This window comes from Talpa occidentalis, unplaced genomic scaffold (genome assembly GCF_014898055.3).
Source record: "Talpa occidentalis isolate TD23 unplaced genomic scaffold, MPIMG_talOcc4v2.1 talOcc4.14, whole genome shotgun sequence".
Classification (NCBI taxonomy): domain Eukaryota; kingdom Metazoa; phylum Chordata; class Mammalia; order Eulipotyphla; family Talpidae; genus Talpa; species Talpa occidentalis.
Window position 1 is genome coordinate 990,231 of NW_023601433.1, and position 20,946 is coordinate 1,011,176.

At 50.8% G+C, this 20,946-nt stretch overlaps 1 protein-coding gene across 2 annotated transcripts in view; it reads right to left on the minus strand.

Annotated features, from left to right (window-relative positions):
* The window catches only part of IQGAP1 (IQ motif containing GTPase activating protein 1), an 82,902-nt gene that overhangs the window by 37,192 nt on the left and 24,764 nt on the right, over window positions 1-20,946 (minus strand). For both annotated transcript variants that reach the window (XM_037509925.2, XM_037509924.2), the window contains exons 3-12: window positions 16,779-16,935; window positions 15,862-15,939; window positions 12,076-12,152; window positions 7,834-7,901; window positions 6,702-6,815; window positions 5,996-6,174; window positions 4,937-5,021; window positions 2,064-2,227; window positions 978-1,062; window positions 66-229 (exon numbers count right to left, since the gene is read on the minus strand). In XM_037509925.2, coding sequence (XP_037365822.1) covers window positions 66-229; window positions 978-1,062; window positions 2,064-2,227; window positions 4,937-5,021; window positions 5,996-6,174; window positions 6,702-6,815; window positions 7,834-7,901; window positions 12,076-12,152; window positions 15,862-15,939; window positions 16,779-16,935 — 1,171 coding nt within the window. The remainder of the gene's footprint in view (window positions 1-65; window positions 230-977; window positions 1,063-2,063; window positions 2,228-4,936; window positions 5,022-5,995; window positions 6,175-6,701; window positions 6,816-7,833; window positions 7,902-12,075; window positions 12,153-15,861; window positions 15,940-16,778; window positions 16,936-20,946) is intronic.

The window sequence follows — 20,946 nt, forward strand, 5'->3', positions numbered from 1 at the left end:
CTAGCGACGTGCACCTAGAAGTGGGTATAAATTAGTTCACAAGTGGGAGCGGTTCCTGAGCTCACCTCAGGGCTCTGGAGCTGCAGGGTGGCCAGCTCCTTCTGGTAAAGACCAGCAGCGAATGGGTACACCTGGGGCAGCTGGGCCTCGGGATTCATCAGCTCCATGACCGTCTTCTCAGCGATGCCCTCCTGGATCGCAGCGTTGATCGCGGCCACAGCAGCCAGCCCTGGGAAGGAACAGGCGGTCAGACAGAAGGCCCAGGAGCCTACCAGGAAGGAGGCAAATTTTCACAGAAGACAGCGGCCTTCTGTGGACTAACGGTGGGCTAGCCACAACGTTGGAGGCAGGACTCACGTCCTGACAAGGCAGCTGCCTTGGCACAACAGTGAATGGGATGGCATGTGAACTTGTCTCTACAAAGGGTGTTTTAAAAAAAAAAAAAACCTCCTGTTCTCATGCCTCCAATCCAGCCTGAGGCTACCACTGCTCTCGATCCAAACATCTCTTCCTTGCCTGCACCTGGCAAACAAAGCACCAGCTTCTTAAGTCGTTCTCCAAAGCTTTCCAAGCCTTTATCTCACACAACGCAGGCCAATGTGCTACAGAAATCGCTCCCTAACCAGTGTCCTTCAAAGACACCTTCACTTCAGCACACGCTCACTTCCCCTACGGTGCCCAGTGTTAGAAAGAAACTTCCTTCTCTCTGCTTTTTCACCATGTAGAGCTTGCCAACCAACGCCTGGCCTTCCCCGGGTGGTTCCCCAACCAAGCCCCCAGGACTCACTAGCCGGGTCCAGCCCATGCCGCGCGTCGCCACCTTGCTAAGTGAGGGAACTTTAGCCACCAGAGCACCTGCAGGTGATCATGGCCAGAGGCCCAGGTTGGGGCCAGTAGTGAAAGGTCCTGACCTCAGACCCCCAACGACACAAGGTCACCAAGCTCCAGTGAGATGCCACCCTGTTGAGGACCCTTACTTCTCTGATACTGCTGAGCAGCGCCATTGGCGGCCTCCACACCAGACTGCAGCTCCTCCTTCTGCAGGGGGTCTGTCTGGCCGCCCTGTGAAGACAAAGAATACCACATAGAGACGGCATGTGGCGCTGCCTCAGCCTGAGCGTTCCTGTCCCACAGCAGCCCCTGGGGAGAGCACGCGGGTACGGGGACAGGGTACGGGACAGCTCCGGGCTGCATGCAGACACAGGGCAGCCCACCCCATGGCCCTTGCTAAATCCAGGGCAGCATGACCTAGTTAAAAAATATTTAGTGAAAAGCATAAAAATATTTTGAGATAAGACATATTTATAGAACTAGCAGCATTCATGCTATTTAATCTGGCCAACATATGACAGGAATTTGCAAAATGTATATGCGCCCTTATTTAGACAAAAAAGCAAGCCCCTGTGTGTGCTGTAAAAAACAGCCCACAAAGCCTGAGCCGCATGGTGTACTCTCGTTCACATCAAGTCCTTTCCCAGGGTCGGCCAGGACCAGCGACTGAGTTGAAATTTCTGAAGCAAGAATATAAAATATCCAAGTTCTCCCCACTGGTTTACAGTCTGGGATGAAAAGGGGGTGCTGCAAGTGAAGGGGTGCATGGACGCTGTTTGTTTATTTTAAAAGAGGACTGATAACTCTAAAAGCAGAAGAGAGTTGGACACAATGTGTACTTGACCTGAACCTATTTTAAAAAAACAGTTAGCAGCACTCCCTCTGCCCACCAGTGACTATGCAGCTGCTGCTTCTCACCCACTCTCTCCCTCTGCAGGGCAGCAGCCTCCGGCCTGCCCATGACCTGTCAAGGCCATCCACCTGCAGCCATGCAGGCCTCTCGCAGCAAACCTGTCCCTTTGGGGCAGTTCTTCCTGCCCGTTTGTGTCTATGCAAGACACAACTGTTTAATCCCTTCCCTAATAAACCTGCCCTTTAAACATAAATTAATTAAAATAAAAAATTAATATGAAGGAGAAAAAGTTATACTAGGAAAAAAAAAGTTACACTTGAAATGAAGGCACAGGATTCAAACGGCTGCCAGAGGCCTGCGGGCCTCCCCTGCACCTCACCTGTCTCTTCTGCTGCCGGTCACTCAGGAGCTGCTTGAGGTACCAGTCCCCATTCTGCTGCTGCAGTCCCCGCAGGGCCAGCGCTGGCAACTGCAGGGCCTTGACGAGGGCCAGCACAGATCCTTGCTCCAGAGCCAGGTCCACGTTTGACAGTGCAGAAGAGGCTGGGGCGGGAGAAGGCAGAAGCGGAAGGAAGAACCATTAACATGCAGCCTAGACCCTGAGCCCTCCTCCACGCGGGCCCCCTTCCCAGTGGGAGGGGAAGACACACAAGCACCTTTCTCCCGGCGGGCACGGGAGCCTGAGACGCTGGCACTGCAAGAGCCAAGGTCCCCGAGGCCGGGGGACTGCCAGGCCGCTCACCAGATTTAGCTGACTCCCAGCCACACCAGGTCTATGTACAAGTTTCCAGACAGAAAGAGCCAGGCAGCTATCCAGGCAGCAATCCAGGCAGCCTCAGTCCAGACACAAATCCTAAGTGCCCACCGAGAGGCCCAGTGGTCCAGATGAAACTGCTAAGCGGAAGGCTCTCTTCCCCACAGCAGCTGACCGCATGCTCGGACTGTCTGTCTCCAAAACTGCGAGGCCGCTCTCGCCCAAGAGAGCGGCCGACACAGCCAGCCCCTCCTGCGACAGCCCTGCTGATGAGGGGGTCTGCACCCACATCCTACACAGGGTCACTCTGAGCCCCTCATCACCCTAGCATCTCCTGGCGTACCCCCCTTGGAGCAGTCAGGCCCCGAGCCCCAGGGGGCATCTGGCGGACAGGGAAGGGTGGTCTGAGGCCAGGCTCGCCTCCATTTCGGTCATGCTCATCTCCAAGGGCAGAGCGGGTGTTCTCTCTGAGACCGTGACAGAGCTGCCTTCCTCACGGGGCCGCCGCTAAAGTAAGATGCGACCACCCACATGACAGCTCTCAAGCCACACAGGCGCACGGTTCAAATGCAGAATAAGGTGTTTTCTGATTTCAGAAATAAGAGCCACTGGCAAACCATAATTACCACGTTACTTTCAGATGAAAACCAGAGCTCGCTGTCCCATGACCCAACCAGGAATGACCATCTCATTTTATCACCAAAGCAGCAAAACAAACCAATACTACCAAAGATGACAATATTTGGGGCATAGCAGTACCTGTCCATTTTACATGTTTTCATTAGTAAAATAACAAAAGAAAATAAAAGGTGTTGGAATGAAACAATCTAAGGAAAAATTAGTCTCAAATATACTAGACAATGGGGTGGAGCAGCGGGGAGGAGGAGCACTACTCAGTAAAAGCAGGAGGTGACAGGAGGGAGGCTCTGCGGCCTCACCAGGTGCCTGGGAGACCGTCACTTCTCCCCAGTGACTCGCCTGCAGTTCAGCCCAACAAGTCCCGAGACAGGGCCCCCCGGCCGCCCCGAGAGCTGCCACTCAGCCACGAGCCAGATGGACAAACAGCCGCGCAGTCACGGGCCGTCGCGGGGTGCGCCCATGGGAGAGGACCAGCACAGGTGCCACCAGCTCTCCTGGCGGCAACGCAGAATCTCAGACTACCTAGTAGTCAGCTATGCTTTCACCAGGAGCACACTCACTACTTAACAGACTTGTAAATATTTAAATGAACATTACTAATGTTTATACTATGAAGAAGACAAAGTTTAGAACATTACTTCAACTCTCTCTCCCACGAGGCTCCAACGAACTCGCTCTAATTTTCCTTATTCTACTTAACAAAAATGAATATTTTTCTCATGTTTCAACTACTCGGCCTGCACGTTTCCTCCAGAGCAATGCTAACGGCTTCGCTCACAGGGCTCAGCCCTGGGAGAAACTCCCGGCATCTAGAGTTCCCCCACTGCCCTTGCAGGCGACCTTCCTCACCTTCCCACCCAGCCTGAACCTCCCAGGGAGGCGCGCAGACATGGGAGCCTCCCCAGTGCCTCCAAGATGTCCCTGCTCCCTTCTCTACTCCGTGACGGCATCTCACACACCTTTGGTACCTGTTCTAGCCAAGCTGCCCTGAAATTATCCAGTTTCATGTTCAGCTTCCACTGTACTGAAAGCCGTGTGAGGCAATTCTTCCTGTTGTGCTCCTTGGCCACATGAGAACAACGGGAAGGGAGCACTTCAAAAGCATTTATAACTGACTTTCAAACACCTAGCCGAGTAAAGCTCTAACAGTTGTGAAGTCACAAACACCACAACAGGAAAACACCCCTCAGCAAACCCGTGAGGAATCACGAGTCATGAGTGCCGTGGAGACAGGCAGGCGGCCTGCGTGGCAGCGCCGCAGCTGGCTGTGTTCTGGCAGGTAAAGGAACCGACGCAGGATCTGCACCAGCAGACGAAACAGAAATGATACTTCAAAGAAATTTCTCAAGGGCCTCCCCTGGTGGCACAGTGGTTGAGCGCTGGGCTGCGAAGCTGCCCGCAGCCTCTGCAGGGCCGGTTCAATCCCCGGCTGCCGGCGAGGGTCCCACTTGGCGCGCAGACCTCTCCTGCCGCCCGCTGCTCCCCTCAGCAGTGTCCTTCGGTCCTTCTGCCTGCTCTGCTCCCCGCTCTGGCTCTGGTGAATTCTCTCACCCTCCCGTGCTTCTGACTGTACCCAGTGCTTGTATAGATAGATAGATAGATAGACAGATAGACAGATAGATAGAGAGATAGATAGATATCTCCTAAGCACGTGCCACAAGGTGAAAAGGGGGAGCTGCAGGAGGAGTGGTCTGGAAGCTAAAGCAGTGAGCAGAGGCCTGAGGGTCTGAGCCGTGACAGGGACTCAGGACACAACAGGCCGGGGCAAGCGACGGTGCCGAGCTGGACCCACAGTGCCTGACACGGACATGCTGGTGCCGCACGGGCCACTGGCACTCACGCCAGCCAGGCGTACTCACTGTTGACTTTGTTTACGTTGCCTTGGATCTCAGCCTGCGTGAGCAGCTCCTCGTAGACATCCCTCTCCCGCTCAGAGTTTTCTGTCTAATGGGAAAGGTGAGGAGATGTCAGCTTAGGTCTCTAACAAGATCACAGCAACACCGGGGTGCTTTCCCCACAACAGCAACAAGGGCAGGAAGCCCATACTCTGACTAATCATGAACAAAGCAGAGGCCACACAGCTATAACCAAAACCAGAAAAAGCAGGTTTGCTCGTTAATGTCGAGCTGAGGGATCCCTCAGCACTGGACGGGCAGGAGACCCTGTGGCAACAGGTGACTCCAAGCAGAACAGGCACCCCAGGGACTGTGCAGGCGGCATGGGTAAGGCAGGTGGCTGCTACCTGCTGACAGGCGCTGGGCACCTGTCTTGGGGGCAGGGCCCCGGCTCCGGGGTAAGCGATGTGAAGGTTGCTCTGAAGTAGGGTCGTTGGGTTTTGCCCTCTGGGCACACGCCCAAGGACTGAGACATTTCACCAAAAGGGGAATGAATTCACGCGAACTCTTCAAAGGAGAGCCGCAGGGTGGTCACTTCCAAGTCTACCTCACGCCGCTCCCGCGTGCCCACACAGCAGCGCCGACGCTGCACCCCAGAGGAGCTGGGAGAGGCGGAGGTGCGTTGATGACCCATCTTTCAAAATGGTCTTTTTTAATGATCACACTCCAATTTTATGTACAAATTTTATTTGTACAAAATCCAAGAAGAAAGTAGAAAATGGAATCTAACAGCAGCAGACAACCCACCGTGAGGCCCACCGCGCTGACGGGGAATGCCGGGCAAGGCAAGCGACGGTGACAGAAAACAGACTGGAGGTGCCTGCGGGCAGGGCAGGGGGTGGGGAGTGGGAGAGCCTGACTACACGGGGGAACCTGGGAATTTCTGGGGTGCTGTTTACATTATCAAAGTATGTACTTAAAATGTGTGGCTGTAAACTACACAGAAATAAAACTGATTTTACAGAGAGTCCTATCAAACTATGAAAGAATATTAACAAGAAAAAAGAGAACTTTCGCTTTTACCCTGTTCTTTGCGTTGGTCATCTTGTCCTGCTTGGCCTGGTACAGCACATCCTGGTAAGTGGACGCCAAGAGCTCCTCCAGGTTCACAAGCATGGCGTTGGGGTTTTTCAGAGCCGCAAATGTGTCGGCTGGGATTCTACGGTCCACAGCTTCATTGATGGCAATGACGGCAGCGTGCACTGCACACACCAGAATCAGAGCACAGAACACGGAGGTGAAGGACGCACACTGCCCTCGGGCAAGCTCACAACCCCCTCTGCAGGGAGGGGTTTCTTTTCACAGACAGAAAAATAATGCTGAGTGGGAGGAATGACCCCCAGGCCACGTCTCCGTCTCCCCCTCCTCCTCGGGCAGAAAACCACAGCTGTGCCGGGTTCCAGTTTGGGACGCTGGACTCGGCACCCCCAGGGAAACACACAGGAGCTTCCCAAGGAGCACCTGTTCAGCCATAATCTCTGTGTAATGCCACAAAGAAATAGGGAACTCAAAGAGGCAGTGACATGTAGGACTCACTTTCTAAGTGAAATAACCACTTATTTCAAATAACAATAGCATCGAAGACTATATAGCAATGTTTAAACCTGCATCTACTGACCTAAACTTGCTAGCAAAATTCTGAGTATCTAAGAGATGATCGTTATAGTATTAGTTAATGAAAATGGTAACAACGATCCCATTAGAACCCATAACATTTCCCTCTTCTTACACGCAGCTTCATCCACTGAGAGTTCATTGGCCAGGATGCCCCCAATCTTGCTGAAGGCAGGCATCTGGATCCCATACTTCTCCAGCTCGATCTTCATGTTGTTGATTTCTTCCTCTACAGGAAGGAATTAAGACACAGTCAAGCAACATAAGCTCAGGGAAGGAAACGGCTTCCTCGGTTGCAAAATGGGGTAAAATAGCACCTACCCCTTAGGACTGTGCTAAGGACTGAATGAAATAACATATGGAAATCCCTTACCCCAGTACCTGTGTCATAGTATTACTATCACTATTATCAGGAGCGTCAAAAATAACTAACACGAGAAAGCCCGACAGGAAGCAGTTTCCAGAACTGCTACGGCATTTCCTACACGAGCCCGAGGAGAGCAGCTCTACGGGGAGCTCGACGGGCCAGTCAGTCATCGCCGTCTTGCACTCCAAGTCACGGCTGCTATCAAAGAGTTCATTTCCAGGGCGGAAAGCCAAGTGGTAAGAAAACACATGTGCCTCTGGCCCTTGCCCCGAGTCTGGGGAGCAACTTCCGTGGAAGGAATAATCTCATAGATAAAAGTGCCATTAGCAATTTCTAAAACTCCCAAGCCTTTACAATCACCACCAGTTCCAAAGATGTGGCTCTGTCTTATCCCTACCCAACACTGCACTGGGCTTTCTCCCCAAGCCTCCACCTCCGCAAGCCCCTGGCACAAACACCCACACGAATGAGGAAAATTAGGAAGAACAGACTGTGATGGGGCAGCACCTCCCCCATCTTGCTTTACCACCACAACAGGCATGGGCTGGGCACTGCGGGCTTTCCCCGCACATGAGCATTTCAAAACAGATGAGGAAGTGATACATGTCAGGTTTTAAATAAAATGTCATAAATATTATACGTCAATATTACTCCCAACTGATGTCAGAAAGCAGGATCATTCAGCTCCTGGGTGGTCATACCTGTACAGTAGAGAGGCTGAAACTCCAAGTTCAGCGTTCTTGCTGCCACTCAGAAACAGGGTGCCCACTCCCTGCTCTGCTCCAGTGTCTCTGAAGCCCTGCGTCTTTAAGGTGGGCACTGCTGGCCCTCAGGCTATTTCCACATAAATCAAGCATCTGCTGCCACCTCTGTAACTTACCTGTGAAGTCAACCTTTCCATACAGGTCTTGAATCTGAGGCGCCAGGCCTAGTTTGAACAGGTACAAACTAGAAGACAAACACACAGAAGAGTCAGGTCTCCCGGGCTCCAAGCGTGGATGCAGAGGCTTAAAGTGGACCCAGCACCACTCAGAACAGGGTCCCACAGCCCTGGCCGGGGCCGTAGACACAAGCGCAAGCCCAGGCCCAGCACCAACACAGCGTGTTTAGAAATTAATGTAATTCCTAGAAATCTGTTTCCTTTCCCATGATCAGTAAGTTTTAAATAATAAGACATTTGAGAAAATGATTCAAATAGCAAAACCTAGGCGAATTTAGATTGCCAGTGGAAAAGTTTATTTCAGGTAATTTGAGTTTTAAATAAAGTAACTATTATAGGTCTTTACTTCTTTAATAAAAAAAGAAAACTCTAGACTGTAAGCTCCCTGAAGGCAGGGACAATAAGACGTTTGCTCACCAATGCCTGCCCACAGCCCAGCGTTATTAATAGGCATTAATCTCCACTTCACAAATGGGTGTATGGACACCTGTATGTATGCCTAACTGGGGCTAACTGAATTCTAAGGCCTGAGCAGGTCAGAATTCATAAACAAGAGAAACGAGGGGGGCCTCCCTGGTGGCACAAGGTGTTAAGTCACAGCACTGTGAAGCTGTGCACAGTCACTGCAGCACGAGTTCCATTCTCGGCCAGGAGGTGACCCACATGGTGCAGCAGACCTCTCCTGTCTCCCCGCTGCTTCCCTCAGCAGTGTATTTCAGTAGATCCACCTGTTCTGCTCCCCATTCTGTCTCTGGTGAATCCTCTCACCTGCCCCCCACACCTCTGGCCTACACCCCAGCTCTTGTACGCATAAATAAATAAACCTTTAAATAAAAAAAGAAAAAGAAATGAGGACACTTCACAGGAACACACATGAGCAAGACACTGACAGCCCAACTAAGAGAAGAAATTAAAAACATCTAAAAAAAAAAAAACATACAAACTCAACAGATTGGGCTATAGTTTTTACAAATAATCCATAAACCTAAACCTCAGTATTCTCTAAATACAAATGTTTCATGTATACTGCATTCACAGGAACTTAAAATGTACATAATAAGCCCAAATATATAACCCAAAATTATTAAGTATTATGAAAACACATTAGAATTTATACATCCCAGTAGCTAACTATTTTCTCAGTTAAGTGGAAGTATACACACACACACACACACACACACACACACGTATATATAATTATAAGCTTTACTTAGAGGAAAACACTCAGAATGGAACTATACAAAGCTCCTCTCTCAGAAGATTTTAAATCTATTTAGTGGTTCCCACAGCAAAACAGCGAAGAACTTTCTGTACATGTAACATGCTCCTTTATCTGTCCCCACATGATATGTTCCACCTGTACTCTGAATCAGTAACAACATTTTTCTCCAGGAACTTCTTCCTCTTTTATTCCTACTTTAATGTAGGAAAGTGGCTGCCATACTTGAAGAAAAGTTCAAGAGGGTTGCGCCAGAGCCCCAACCAATGCGAGCTGGCCTTTAGTGTCCTTCAGCAGGGGAGGGGAGGCATCCACCGATACCTCCACAAGGTAGAGAAGGTACAACGTGCGTTCTTTACCTCATGTCAGTCACCGGGAGTGGTTTAAAGAGATGCTGGAGCTATAAATGGAATCACAATGGCCACTTAGCTCCTCTTATCCAGAATCAAAAGTACTTAACCTCAGGGCTGAAACTTGAACACCTGCTGGGAAACAACACTTTCCCATCTTGATTCCTGCTCGCCCTGCCAACCTTCATGAACCTTCAGCTGCCCCTACAGTCAGCTGGTGACGGGGCTCGGGTTTCCTTCTCCCGATGTAAGCTGTACTTTACAGCAAGTCAGAGAAGGCAGTTGTGTCAGCCTATCTGGATTCCTATTATCTTTGCTTATTGTGGAATAACCTGGAAGAAATGACTAAGTGAACCTCAAAGATCACCAGCGAAGTCTCTTAAAGACGGCAACTATTAAGAAACAGAATCTGGTACAGGCCCATGGCCCCTTACCCAAGTTCTTTTGGTCAGATATGATTTAGGATTTCTCATTCTGGAACGGCCGTGCAATACAGACAGCACTATAAAACACTCCAGCAATACTTAGGGCAGTAGCCCTAATAAAATACATTGCTTTTCTGCAGAGAAACATACACATAATCGTATTAAGTAGATAAATATTCTAAATAAGTTCAATTAATTCTGAACAAAGTAAGTTTAAATTCAATTTTCAGGTTTGTTTTTGTTTCATTTTTAGGAGTTTTTTGAACCTAAGCTAAAGGACCGTGGGTTTGCTTAGTCTCAAAGGGAATCCTAAGAAACATAAGGTATCAGGAGAAGTGGGGGAGAGCTGGGGTCTCATCTGAGGGTGGAATATCACCGAGAGAGTATTTAGTAAGGCTAAAGTACAGTGAATATCTCTGGATTGGACAGTCGAGATGTTTAAAAAAACAAACAAACACAGGGAAGGAAAAACTGCAGTGACGCGCCTGATCCAAAGGGTAGCGGGCACCTCGCCCCAGGGCAGCAAGGAGCACTGACCACCACCGTGCTCTCTGCGAAGGGGCTCGCGCCATCGTAAACACTTCCTGTACACTGTCAAGTGTCGCCACCTCACCCTGCAGGAGAAACCCCTAAAGGGTGGAGAGAAGCCATGGCCACCAGCCGAACACGGCGCCATGTGCAGTCTGAGCACAGGCTGCAGACGGCCGGGCCGCGGAGCGCAGCAGCAACGTCCCCTCACGTGAGGACACACATTAGAAGGTGATGGCCACGAGTCCTCTGTCTCTACGTGGGAGAACTTGGGGGCCTGTGACCCAGGCCACACTGCGGAGTAAAGGCTACGGAACTCGCAGAGAAGAATTCTGCCAGCTCAGCCTCGGCGCCAGGCAAATTCAGAATCCTTCCACAGGAGCGGCCTTCCCGAGGCCATTACCACACAGACTCACCAAACACTTGGCCAACCACGATACTCAGAATTCATCTGGTTTTGACTCAGATCACACACATTTGAAATTGCCACATGTGGAAAATTCTCTGATAAACTCCCCATTCCTAATCATTTTTTCTTTTTGTAATTCTCGTGTTACTATCTGTGCAACATTACGCTCAGTACCTTCGAGGGGCAGAGAGAAACGTAAGGTATGACTGCCGTCCTGAGGTGCCTATCACGAGACAGCAGGTTAAGACTGAACAGATGAAAGAAACAATACATGACGGAAAAAGCAAAACCAAAACCCTCAGAAGTCTAAACAAAGGAATGAGCTGGAGTCCCTGGAGAAAATTCACCAAGAGGGAGGGAACTGAGCTAGAGCCTGGAGGGACAAGCAGAGCCAGACACTAGAGTCACCAGCGTCACCTTTCCCTCTCGAGGACAGAAAAAACACCCCTTAGGCCGGAAGGGGGAGACAGATTTGATGGGAGGTATGGTTTTCACATGAACGCTTGCTAGACACCGGCCACACAGCAGCAGGCGCCCAGATAAAGGAAGAGCAACCCGTGAGGAGGGCACAACAAGACCGCGGCCCCAGCGTGCGCTCCTTGGTTTTGACTGCTTTAAGAGATTTTAAAGTGAAAAGACAGGGCCTGTATCCCAAGCGAAATGCATCTCTGGCAGAAACACGGGCTGATCACGAAAGAGTATTCTGTGCTTTAGGACAAAACTGTCGGCTGTTATGGAAATAAATAAACCTCTTCTCCCTAGTCCCTAGGAAAAACACAGCTGTTTCTCACATTCTGTTAGCAGTATCCTGCTTGAGAACTCTGAAGAGAATGCAAAAACATTTTTTTCATGACCAAAAAACTACTCAATTCAGATGCTTCAAGCTTCTTGTTTACATGATACAACTGCCACATAATGAAATGAGTTCAGACGTACAACACAAGTCCACACACGACACACGACACAGACCACAATAAGCCTCGTCGGCCTCCATCACTGCATACAGTACACGCTTTTTTCTAGTGATGAAAACCTTTAAGGCCAACTCTCTCAGCAGCTTTCAAATATACACACAGCAGTGTCAAGTGCAGTCTCCACGCTGCACATGATACCCCCAGGACTTAGATGTATAGCTGGAAGTGTTTACCTTTTAACCACTTTCAACTAGCTGGCCCCTCCCCCATCCTGGCAGGCACTCATCTGTTCTCTGTATCTACATAACTGCTTATTTTACCAAGAACACAGGGTTACCTGAGCGCGTGGATACAGTAGATACATCTTGGCATGTTCTTTCTATCATAGATATCTGTAGTTTCTGGGTAAAAAATCTAAGGAGAAAGAAAAGAAGCAGAATAAGGCACCAACCCCTAGGGTCCAAACCATCAGTTCCCCATCATCAACACAGAGCCCTTGGCCCCCCAGAGACACTGCTGGCCGGGGAGCAGGGCAGCGCACACCCGCCCCACTCTGCAGCGTGAGCACGTGGGTAATCGCCTGTTCTTGTGCTTGTTTTCTGACACCTGTGGCTCACTATAAAGAACTGTGCTTGCTAAGCGATGGGATATGTCAGAATAATCGTTTTTTGATGATTTTCAAAGTCTGTCTGCTCCTTTCCCAAGACTCAGAGGGCTCCCCTCAAAGGTGAGCCTTTGAGGATAGTACAGAACACATTTTAGAAATAAAAATAAGCTTGGGTGGGCAGGATGGAATCAGATCATGGGGACCTTGAAATTCTGGACTTGGCATGCTGACCGCAGGGAAGTCCTTGCTTTGGCGTCAAGGATGAAAACGGAGCCTCTGGAAGGTTTGCGAGAAAACAGGATACAGGCTCTGCTGACTAGTGAGGGAATGGAAGCTGAGGGGGCCAGGTCAGAGAGACACCTCAAGAAAAGAGGCCACTCTGGGGAATGACCACACGTAGGAGCCCACGGTAACTCCAAGGTTTTGAGACTGGACGACGGGGAAGAGGAAGACGTGGCAGCACTTGCTACAGAGGAGGGGACGGTCACTGGGGGAAAGGCAGGCTTCTTCAGGTGTGGGAAACTTTGGGTGACAGAGAGCTACCCAAGGGAAAATGCAAACTGAAGACGCTGTGCTTATCTCACATCCAAGTCTTCCAAATAACTGAAACCCCGCGAAGGAGAATGTTGCTAAGATAAGGACTGCACCCCAAGGCGTGCCCACCAAGAGGCGATGGGAAGGAGAATAGTCGAAGAAATCAAGGGTGTAGTGGAGGCAGATTAAAAACAATTTTTAAAAAATCAAAGTAATAAGCTCTATCATGGAGGAGATGGCCCACTGAACCAATTGTAATAAAAAGTCAAAAAGAACCAAAAAATAGGGCCACCCCGGTGGCACAGCGGGTTGAAAGCAGTGCTGTGAAGCTGTCCGCGGCCTCTGCGGCGTGGGTTCGATTCCCAGACAGCGAGGGAGATCCCCACATGGCGCGGCAGACCTCTCCTGTCTCGCCCGCTGCTCCCCTCGGCAATACTTTCAGTCCGTCTACCTGTTCTGCTCCCGGCTCTGTCTCTGGTGAGTCCTCTCACCCTCCCACGCCTCTGGCCTGTACCCCAGCTATTGTATAAATAAAAAATAAATCTTTAAAAAAAAAGAAAAAAAAAAAAAGAACGAAAAAATAAGCAGTCACGTAGCCTGTATGAACCACAAAGAGAGATCAGGAAGACATCCCCAAAACACTGCCCGTGGGTCAGTCATCACACACCAGGGGCAACAATCTGCTGAAGTTGAAAACCCTGAGTCTATGTTACACAGCAGTCGCTGGACCTAAATCATGGCAGGGGGATATTTCAGGGCAATTGCCATGGTAACAACCCTGTTTGTCCCTGAAAGCCTTTGGGGAATTCTGTTTGTTGCAAGAGTGGTCCAGGACAATGCACTACTGTTAGTGAACAAAAGGGTAATGAAATTAAATGATTAAAAAAGCATTTTGTAGTAACACCACTACTGGCAGTAGCAATTATTCACAAAGCTTAGTATCACTCAAGAGAGGTTAAATTGTCATTGCCACTGGACAGAATACTGGACATACTGCAGCACAACAGCAACACGAAGTTACAGGTGCACAGTCAGGCCAAGTGGCTGTAAGCACTTGACATACTGCGTCTTTTGGCATTTGTGGGGCCTAATTCTTAAACATACCAGAACAAGGAAGAGAACGGCAGCACTCTGCTCTGAAAAAAAAAAACGGTAAGAGCTAGTCTTCTGCGGAGGACTGTGGCTTCAACTCAGCGCCCAGATCCCGCAGGGCTGGGAGCGCGGCACCACCCTAGGCCCCAGGCACCTCTCACCCTCGGTGCCGCTCCACATCCCATTTGAAAAGTCTTTGTCTGGTTACAAGGATGTAGACTCTACAGCAAAGTATAAAGAAAACAAAAACCACCCTTGATCCCGTGACACAGAAATGAGAACTGCGCATCTTTCCAGACGCTCCCTAAGAACCCTCACTTTATTTTCCACAAAAGTAGGGGTCTCATCTCAGCCACAACACCAGCTCTGAAATCCTAGGCCAGTTTGGTTTTGCTTTCGTTTTCTTGTCACTTAACACATCGGAGACAACTTCCTTTGTCAATACAGACGCTAGTGTATCCTTTTTAACGGGCAGGACTAGAGTTAGACGGGCTGGAACACAGCCGAGACCCCCATGGAGGAACGTGCGGCTTGCTATCACCTTCTACCACAACAAAGCTGAAAAATCTTTTTAGATACATCTTTTTATGCTTGTCTGATTTGGGGGGATGGGATAAATTCCCAGTCAAAAGCCACAGGATGGGGGCATGCCTCTAAGGAGAGGATCCAGGGTGGCTTCTAGGTTCAAGGAAGGACTGGGCAACCAGAGATGATGATTTCACTAAGAGCTGCACTAAATAACCCCCTGAGCAAAGCACTCAGGGATTTATAACGCCCACATCAAAACCTCAGCTGCATCAGACTGTACATAGTACAGATGGGTAGTCTGTGTATCAATTAAGCAGCAGTAAAGCTGATAACAAAACATACAGCCTCCCAAAACCAGACATAAGTAAAAGTGGGACCTCCCTGGTGGCGCAAGGGGTTAAGCACAGCACCATGAAGCAATCCGCAGCGTCTGCAGCACGAGTTCGATCCCCGGCTGACCAGGGAGCAACCCACATAGCACAGCAGACCTCTCCTGTCTCCCTGCTGCTCCCCTCAGCAGTGGATTTCAGTCAGTCTGCCTGTTCTGCTCCCCACTCTGTGTCTGGTGCATCTTCTCACCCCCTACACCTCTGGCCTGTACACCAGCTCTTGTATGCATAAATAAATCTTTAAGAAGTAAAAGTAACGATGTGTCTACAATTTGAAGTAAAAAATGACTCTCCATTCTGCCTATATATTTGATTATTTTGAACCTGGAAGGTGATATTTCTATGATATTTCCTAAAGTCAAATTTTAATATGACAAAATAAAGATCTTGGAACTGTACACATTAAAAACATGAATTTCATGGTACGTGAATTTTAATGTAAATCTACAATTTATAGAAAATGACATCATAGGGAATTTCTCTAAAGTGTGGTACAGCAGAAATGAAGAATAAGAAAGAAAAAGAACAAAACTATTTCCTAAAGCAAATAGAAGAGGTTCTTTGGTATTAAAAATATGATCTTTGGGGCCTCCCTGGTGGCGCAAGGGGTTAGGCACAGCGCTGTGAAGCTGTCCGCAGCCTCTGCAGCACGAGTTCCATTCCCGGCCAGGGAGCTACCCACATGGCGCAGCAGACCTCCCCTGTCTCTCGCTGCTCCCCTCAGCAGTGGATTTCAGGCAGTCTGCCTGTTCCGTTCCCCACTCTGTCTCTGGGGAATCAACTTACCACCACCACCACCCTCCCGCCGCCCCCTGCATCTCTGGCCTGTACCCCAGCTCTTGTATGCATAAATAAATAAATCTTAAAAAAATATATGATCTTTGTTTTTAATTCAGTTGAGGATAATTCTACAGGCAGAAGGAGAACTGCTGTCCCAGAAGCCCCAGAGCCACGCCGCGGCGACGCGGGTTACCTTGGGCAGTCCAATCTCGGCCATGGCATTCAGCCACTGGATCACGTTATCAGTGTGTCGGAAGTGAAGGCCGGTTGCCTAGGACAAATGAAAAAGACCCTGAGGTACTGCTGGCAAGACGGGGCAAATGCTCTGTAACCATCTTTGCAAAAGTTTGCTCTCAAGACTGTGCGAGGTCCCCTTAGACGTGAGGGCGCTCCACAGAGCTGTGCTCACATTCCGAGCTACGCTGGCGCCTCCCGCTTAGGAACCCTGGAGCCTTCCCAGGGCCACACCATAGACCGTGGTCTTTGGGATTCACTCGCTCTGCCTCAGCTCCTGCCTTGGCCATCCACTGGCCACACTCTCTTTGATATTCAATCTTTTAAAAATAGAGCTGACAGGAAAGGTCCCCCACAGAAGCTCTGTAGACAACAGGACTTGGTCCTTTTTAACAACGCAGTGTAATTAAGCAGTCTTCTTCCTCCTCCTCGGGCAACAAGACTCTAACCCTTTCATGTGTCTCAATTTTCTGAAATTGGATCACTTTCCTCATTTTACCTTGAACTCTAATATCACAGGGTGATCTTTTGTCTAAAGAAACTATTGTCTTGAATGTGCCAACAAATCTCAGTATTTGGTTAAAATTACATTTAAAGTAGTCACTTCCCTAGTTCCTTCCTCTAGCTTCTAAGAAATAAAAAAATCCTCAGGACAATGAAAACGTCTAGATACACAGCATCCTAAGGATTCTACCAGAAATACAGACAGCCAGAGTTCCTCTACTGCTATAAGCTGACTATTTTCTCCACTCGCCAGGTATTTTGTGAGACTAAGCACACGGACTTCTCAGTGACGCTCACGCGGGGCCGCCCACGTACGCCAACCTTCTCTCTCAGGCCCGTAAGAACGCGAGCGCCAAGCAGGGAAGGACTCACCTTGTATCTGGTCTGCTCCCGGTCATAGATCTTCTTCAGGGACACCACTTTGGGAGAGAAGAAGTTGCCCAGTTTGGCCAGGTAGACCCCATTCCTCAGCCCCTCCTCCAGCTCCGTGGTGGGGGGCAGGTCTTCCCCAAGGCACGCTTCCATCCACCTGCACCGAAGGAGACAGACGTGAGAAAGAGGGAAGAGCTGAACTCTCGGAGCATAAGCTCAACAGCCATCTTCCTCGGAGATGTTTAAGTTGACCATTAAAGTTGAACATGAACGATACCCAAAATGCTAAGATTCAGTCTCACGCGAGGCCTTGTCCAGCGCAGGGAGCCCTGAGGATTTCAGAGGCGGGGACGTGAGGAGCTCCTGGCATAGATGTCTCCACCTTCTGTACCCCGCCTCCCCTGTGGCGGAACAGAGCCCACTGGCCCCCAGGCCCCACTGGGTCCAGAAACCTCAGCACCTCTCCCTGCCCCTGAAGGCCCTCCTCACCACTCCTGAGGAGCCCCCGGCCTGCGCCCGCGCCCACGCCCCGCCAGAACGGCCGCCTGCTGCGGCTCTTTTCGTTCCCGAGCTCAGAAGCCACAGTGCGTTCCCGCGTTCAGCTTTCAAGGTTGTTTGGGGACTAGCAAAAAGTCAACTCTCTCACCGAAATACTGAAGAAAATGCCAGTGGCAGGTTATAAATTCCCGCGTAAGTGCTTCTCAGGAGGACGGAGGAGGCCGTGAAGGGGGAAAGGAAAAGAAAAGTGCGTTTCCCCCTCAGCCACCGCTCGCAGGGCTGCAGGGAGCCCCAGGGGCCGCAGAAGCGCGTTCCCTTCCTGCCGTCAGAGACCCGGGTGATCAAACATCACCTCGGACAACGACTTCAAAGAATGGTGTGCGTCGCTGACAATCCTCTGAACAGCTAAGGGAAGCTATCGCTCCTTCCCCGAAAAAATGTGCATACGCTTAAATTCAATATATAATTTCAGAGATTTCATCGACACCAGTTTAAAAAAGCCCTCATTTAAAGCTGTTCTTCTGGGCCTCCCCGGTGGCGCAGCGGTTGAGCGCTGGGTTGTGAAGCTGCCCGCAGCTTCGATCCCCGGCTGCTCCCCGGACACCGGAGGAGGGTCCCCCATGGCGCGCAGACCTCTCCTGCCGCCCGCTGCTCCCCTCAGCAGTGTGCTTTGGTCCTTCTGCCTGCTCTGCCCCCCCGCTCTGACTCTGGTGAATTCTCTCACCCTCCCATTCTTCTGACTGTACCCAGTGCTTGTATAAATAAATAAATAAATCTTTAAAAATAAAAAAAAAAAAAATAAAGCTGTTCTTCTAGCAGATGTGGGAAGGCTGATGTCATTCACATTCTTCAGATTTCAAGGCGTAGAACTCAAACGTCAGATGGGGGAAAAAACAAGTGAGTTTTCCAGAAGAGGTCCACAGTGACTAAGTCACCGCTGCACAGGCCTGAGTGCTCCCAAGCACGATGTGGGCTAACGCCACATGGACTCAGGTCACCGGCGAGAAAGCCCGTCTCATTTCAGGATTCTGTGACCAGAAAGCTCTTGTAAAGCGGCCCTAGTCCCCACTGGCGCCGAGGCTGCCTTCTGGGGCAAGAGGACACGAGGAATTAAAGATGTCAGGTGACCACTGCAGGCAGGGACCTGAAGAGACCTGGAGAGACAGCCTTTCTGTCATTCATCAAGACACTAGTCACCTAACCTGTTTCTGTGTTTGTGGAAGGGGAGTAACGATATTTTCCGCAATAGGCCCACTGCTGAGGAGCGAAGGAGATCGCCCGGGAAGTGCGAAGGTCACACAGTGCTTGACTGAGTATTAAAAAGTGGGTGCCCGGCCCTCCTGTCCGCTAACATGGTGAGGTCCACTGAGATGCCTGTGTAAGCAGAATGGCTCCGGTTCTTTTGGGTGCCTCCCAGGAGGACTGCAGGGGCCAGAGCGTCAAGGACGGGGCCTGGCATAGAGCGAGGGCTGCCACCAGAGTGGGACCAGCACCCCCTGCGCTCCATCCCCAGGCAGACTCCCTGGGAAACTGCGCGGCAGTCGGCCCGGTCCTGGGCTGTCCCTCCACAGCCGCGAGCCTCAGATTAAATCACTGTATTACACTTTTCCAATTAACAAAAACTTTGATTATTTTTTTTCTGTATTTGCAGCTGCTAAACCCTCCCTCTCCAATCCTGCCTTAGCGCCATTACTTGCGCTCTTCATGATGTGCCTGTGTCTGATTCTGTCCCTGTCCCCAACGCCAGCATCTCGGGGCTCCTAATCCTGCTACCCTAAATATTAACTTGTCTTCTAGTTTCACAGCATCCACCAATTTTAATAAATCTTAAAGGCTGAAAGGCGCTCCCCGAGGGCTGTGGCACGGGCACCTGCGGGCAGAGCAGGCAGGCGAGGGAGCAGTACCGCCTGTGCCAGGAGGCAGAGGACAGGCGGCAGCAGCAGGTGCCGCCGGTCACACCAGGAGACTGCCCCTCACCCTGGTCAGAGGGACGCAGGCGGGCCTTCAGAGAGGGAGGGCCTGATCGCGTGTTTCAGAACATCACTGTGGGGTTTTAAGGTCTTTCTTCATCAGCAAACAAGCACAGCAGCCCCTCTTTTCCTCAGCTGCACACTCCGAGTCTCGTTAGCGGCTGTCCACGGCGGTCCGAAGCACTGCACGCGTACCACGAGGCATCTTGACAGCGACCACAGTCACACAGCCTTCACTAGTGTATGTTGTATAATTACCCTGCTTTACTGTGAGTCACTGCTGGTAACTTCCTACTGGGCCTAACTTATAAATCTGACTTTATCACAGGTCTGCATGTAGAGGAGAAAGCACAGGACACAGTCGTGCGTCGCCTAATGACATCTTGGTCAGCGACACTCCGCCTTGGTGAAACCAGGCGTGTGTGGGAGGAGGGGGCAGTCAAGTCGGGACTACTCAGGGGGTTGACAATCGAGACATCTCCTGACAAGGCATGACAGCTCACAGGCCTCCATGGGGATCCCCTGATGTCCGGGGGACCCCTGCAAAAGGGTTTTAACGAGTAAGTCATTTAATATTTCTGCAGGTGTCGCAGCAGGTGGTGGCTTCAGGACCCCAGGGGCGGCCGGCACTCTGAGCACGGCCACAAGAGCTTCCCAGGAGTGCTGGCCACAGCTCAGTCCTTCTTCTCGCCTCAAGGGATGCACACTTTCTACATCTCCTCCTCAAGTTGGACCGTGGACCGACCTTAGCGAATCTAACCCAGAAGAAAGGCATCACGTGTGAGGACTGGCCACCAAGCAGGGGCGCCCGCCCCTCACTTTCACCCTAAAGCTGAGAGCGGGGTGCAGGCAGGTGGGCACGGGAGCGGTGCTGCACCCCTTCCTCGCAGACCCGGAGGCAGTGGCTCTGTTCTGACTCCAGACAGGGAAACCGAGGCTCCTGAAAAGGGCCTCCCCGCGATGACCCGCCAGCAGTGGGGAGTACACCCCTGAACGCCACGGGGAGATCCGACCCCACAGGCGCTGCCTCCCTCTCCGGGGGGCTGCCACCCCCAGGACACGCCAGAGAGGATTCCACAGCCCATGCAGCTGCCTGCCATGCAGCACCGCTGGGGAAGCCGACGCAATTAGCGCAAAAAAGGAATGCTTGTAAGGGTCTGTCTGCCTTTGCTATATGGCACCAAAACTCTTATTTTAAAAAGGAATTCTTTTTTTAAAAGATTTGTTTTAATTTACTTATATGCATACAAGAACTGGGGTGTGGGCCAGAGGGCACTCTTATATGCCTTTCACATTTAGCCTATTTTTTACAAGCCTGGCTTTAGACATATTTTAAATCAATTTCCCCCACGATTATCTACCCCAACAGCCGCGTTTTCACTCAGGAAATACCAGGAGCAGACTGCCAGCACCCGCCTGCCAGCCCCTGACGGCGCCCGCCCGCCCGCCCACCCCCTCGGGAAGGAGACTCGCAACTGCTGCTGCACAGGACCCGCGGCCGGGCTCCGCCTGTGGGATCACTTGCATTGCGAGAGGCGAGAGTGGGGAAAAGAGACAGTTAAGAGAAAGGAAAGAGCATAAACAGGGCAAAAAGGCATGACGGCAGTGACGCGCTTGGGAGACAGGTCACCGGGCAGAGAGGGGCCACGGGAAGGCCGGCACCTTGGCCTGCCGGGCAGAGGAGCGGCCTGGTCCATCTG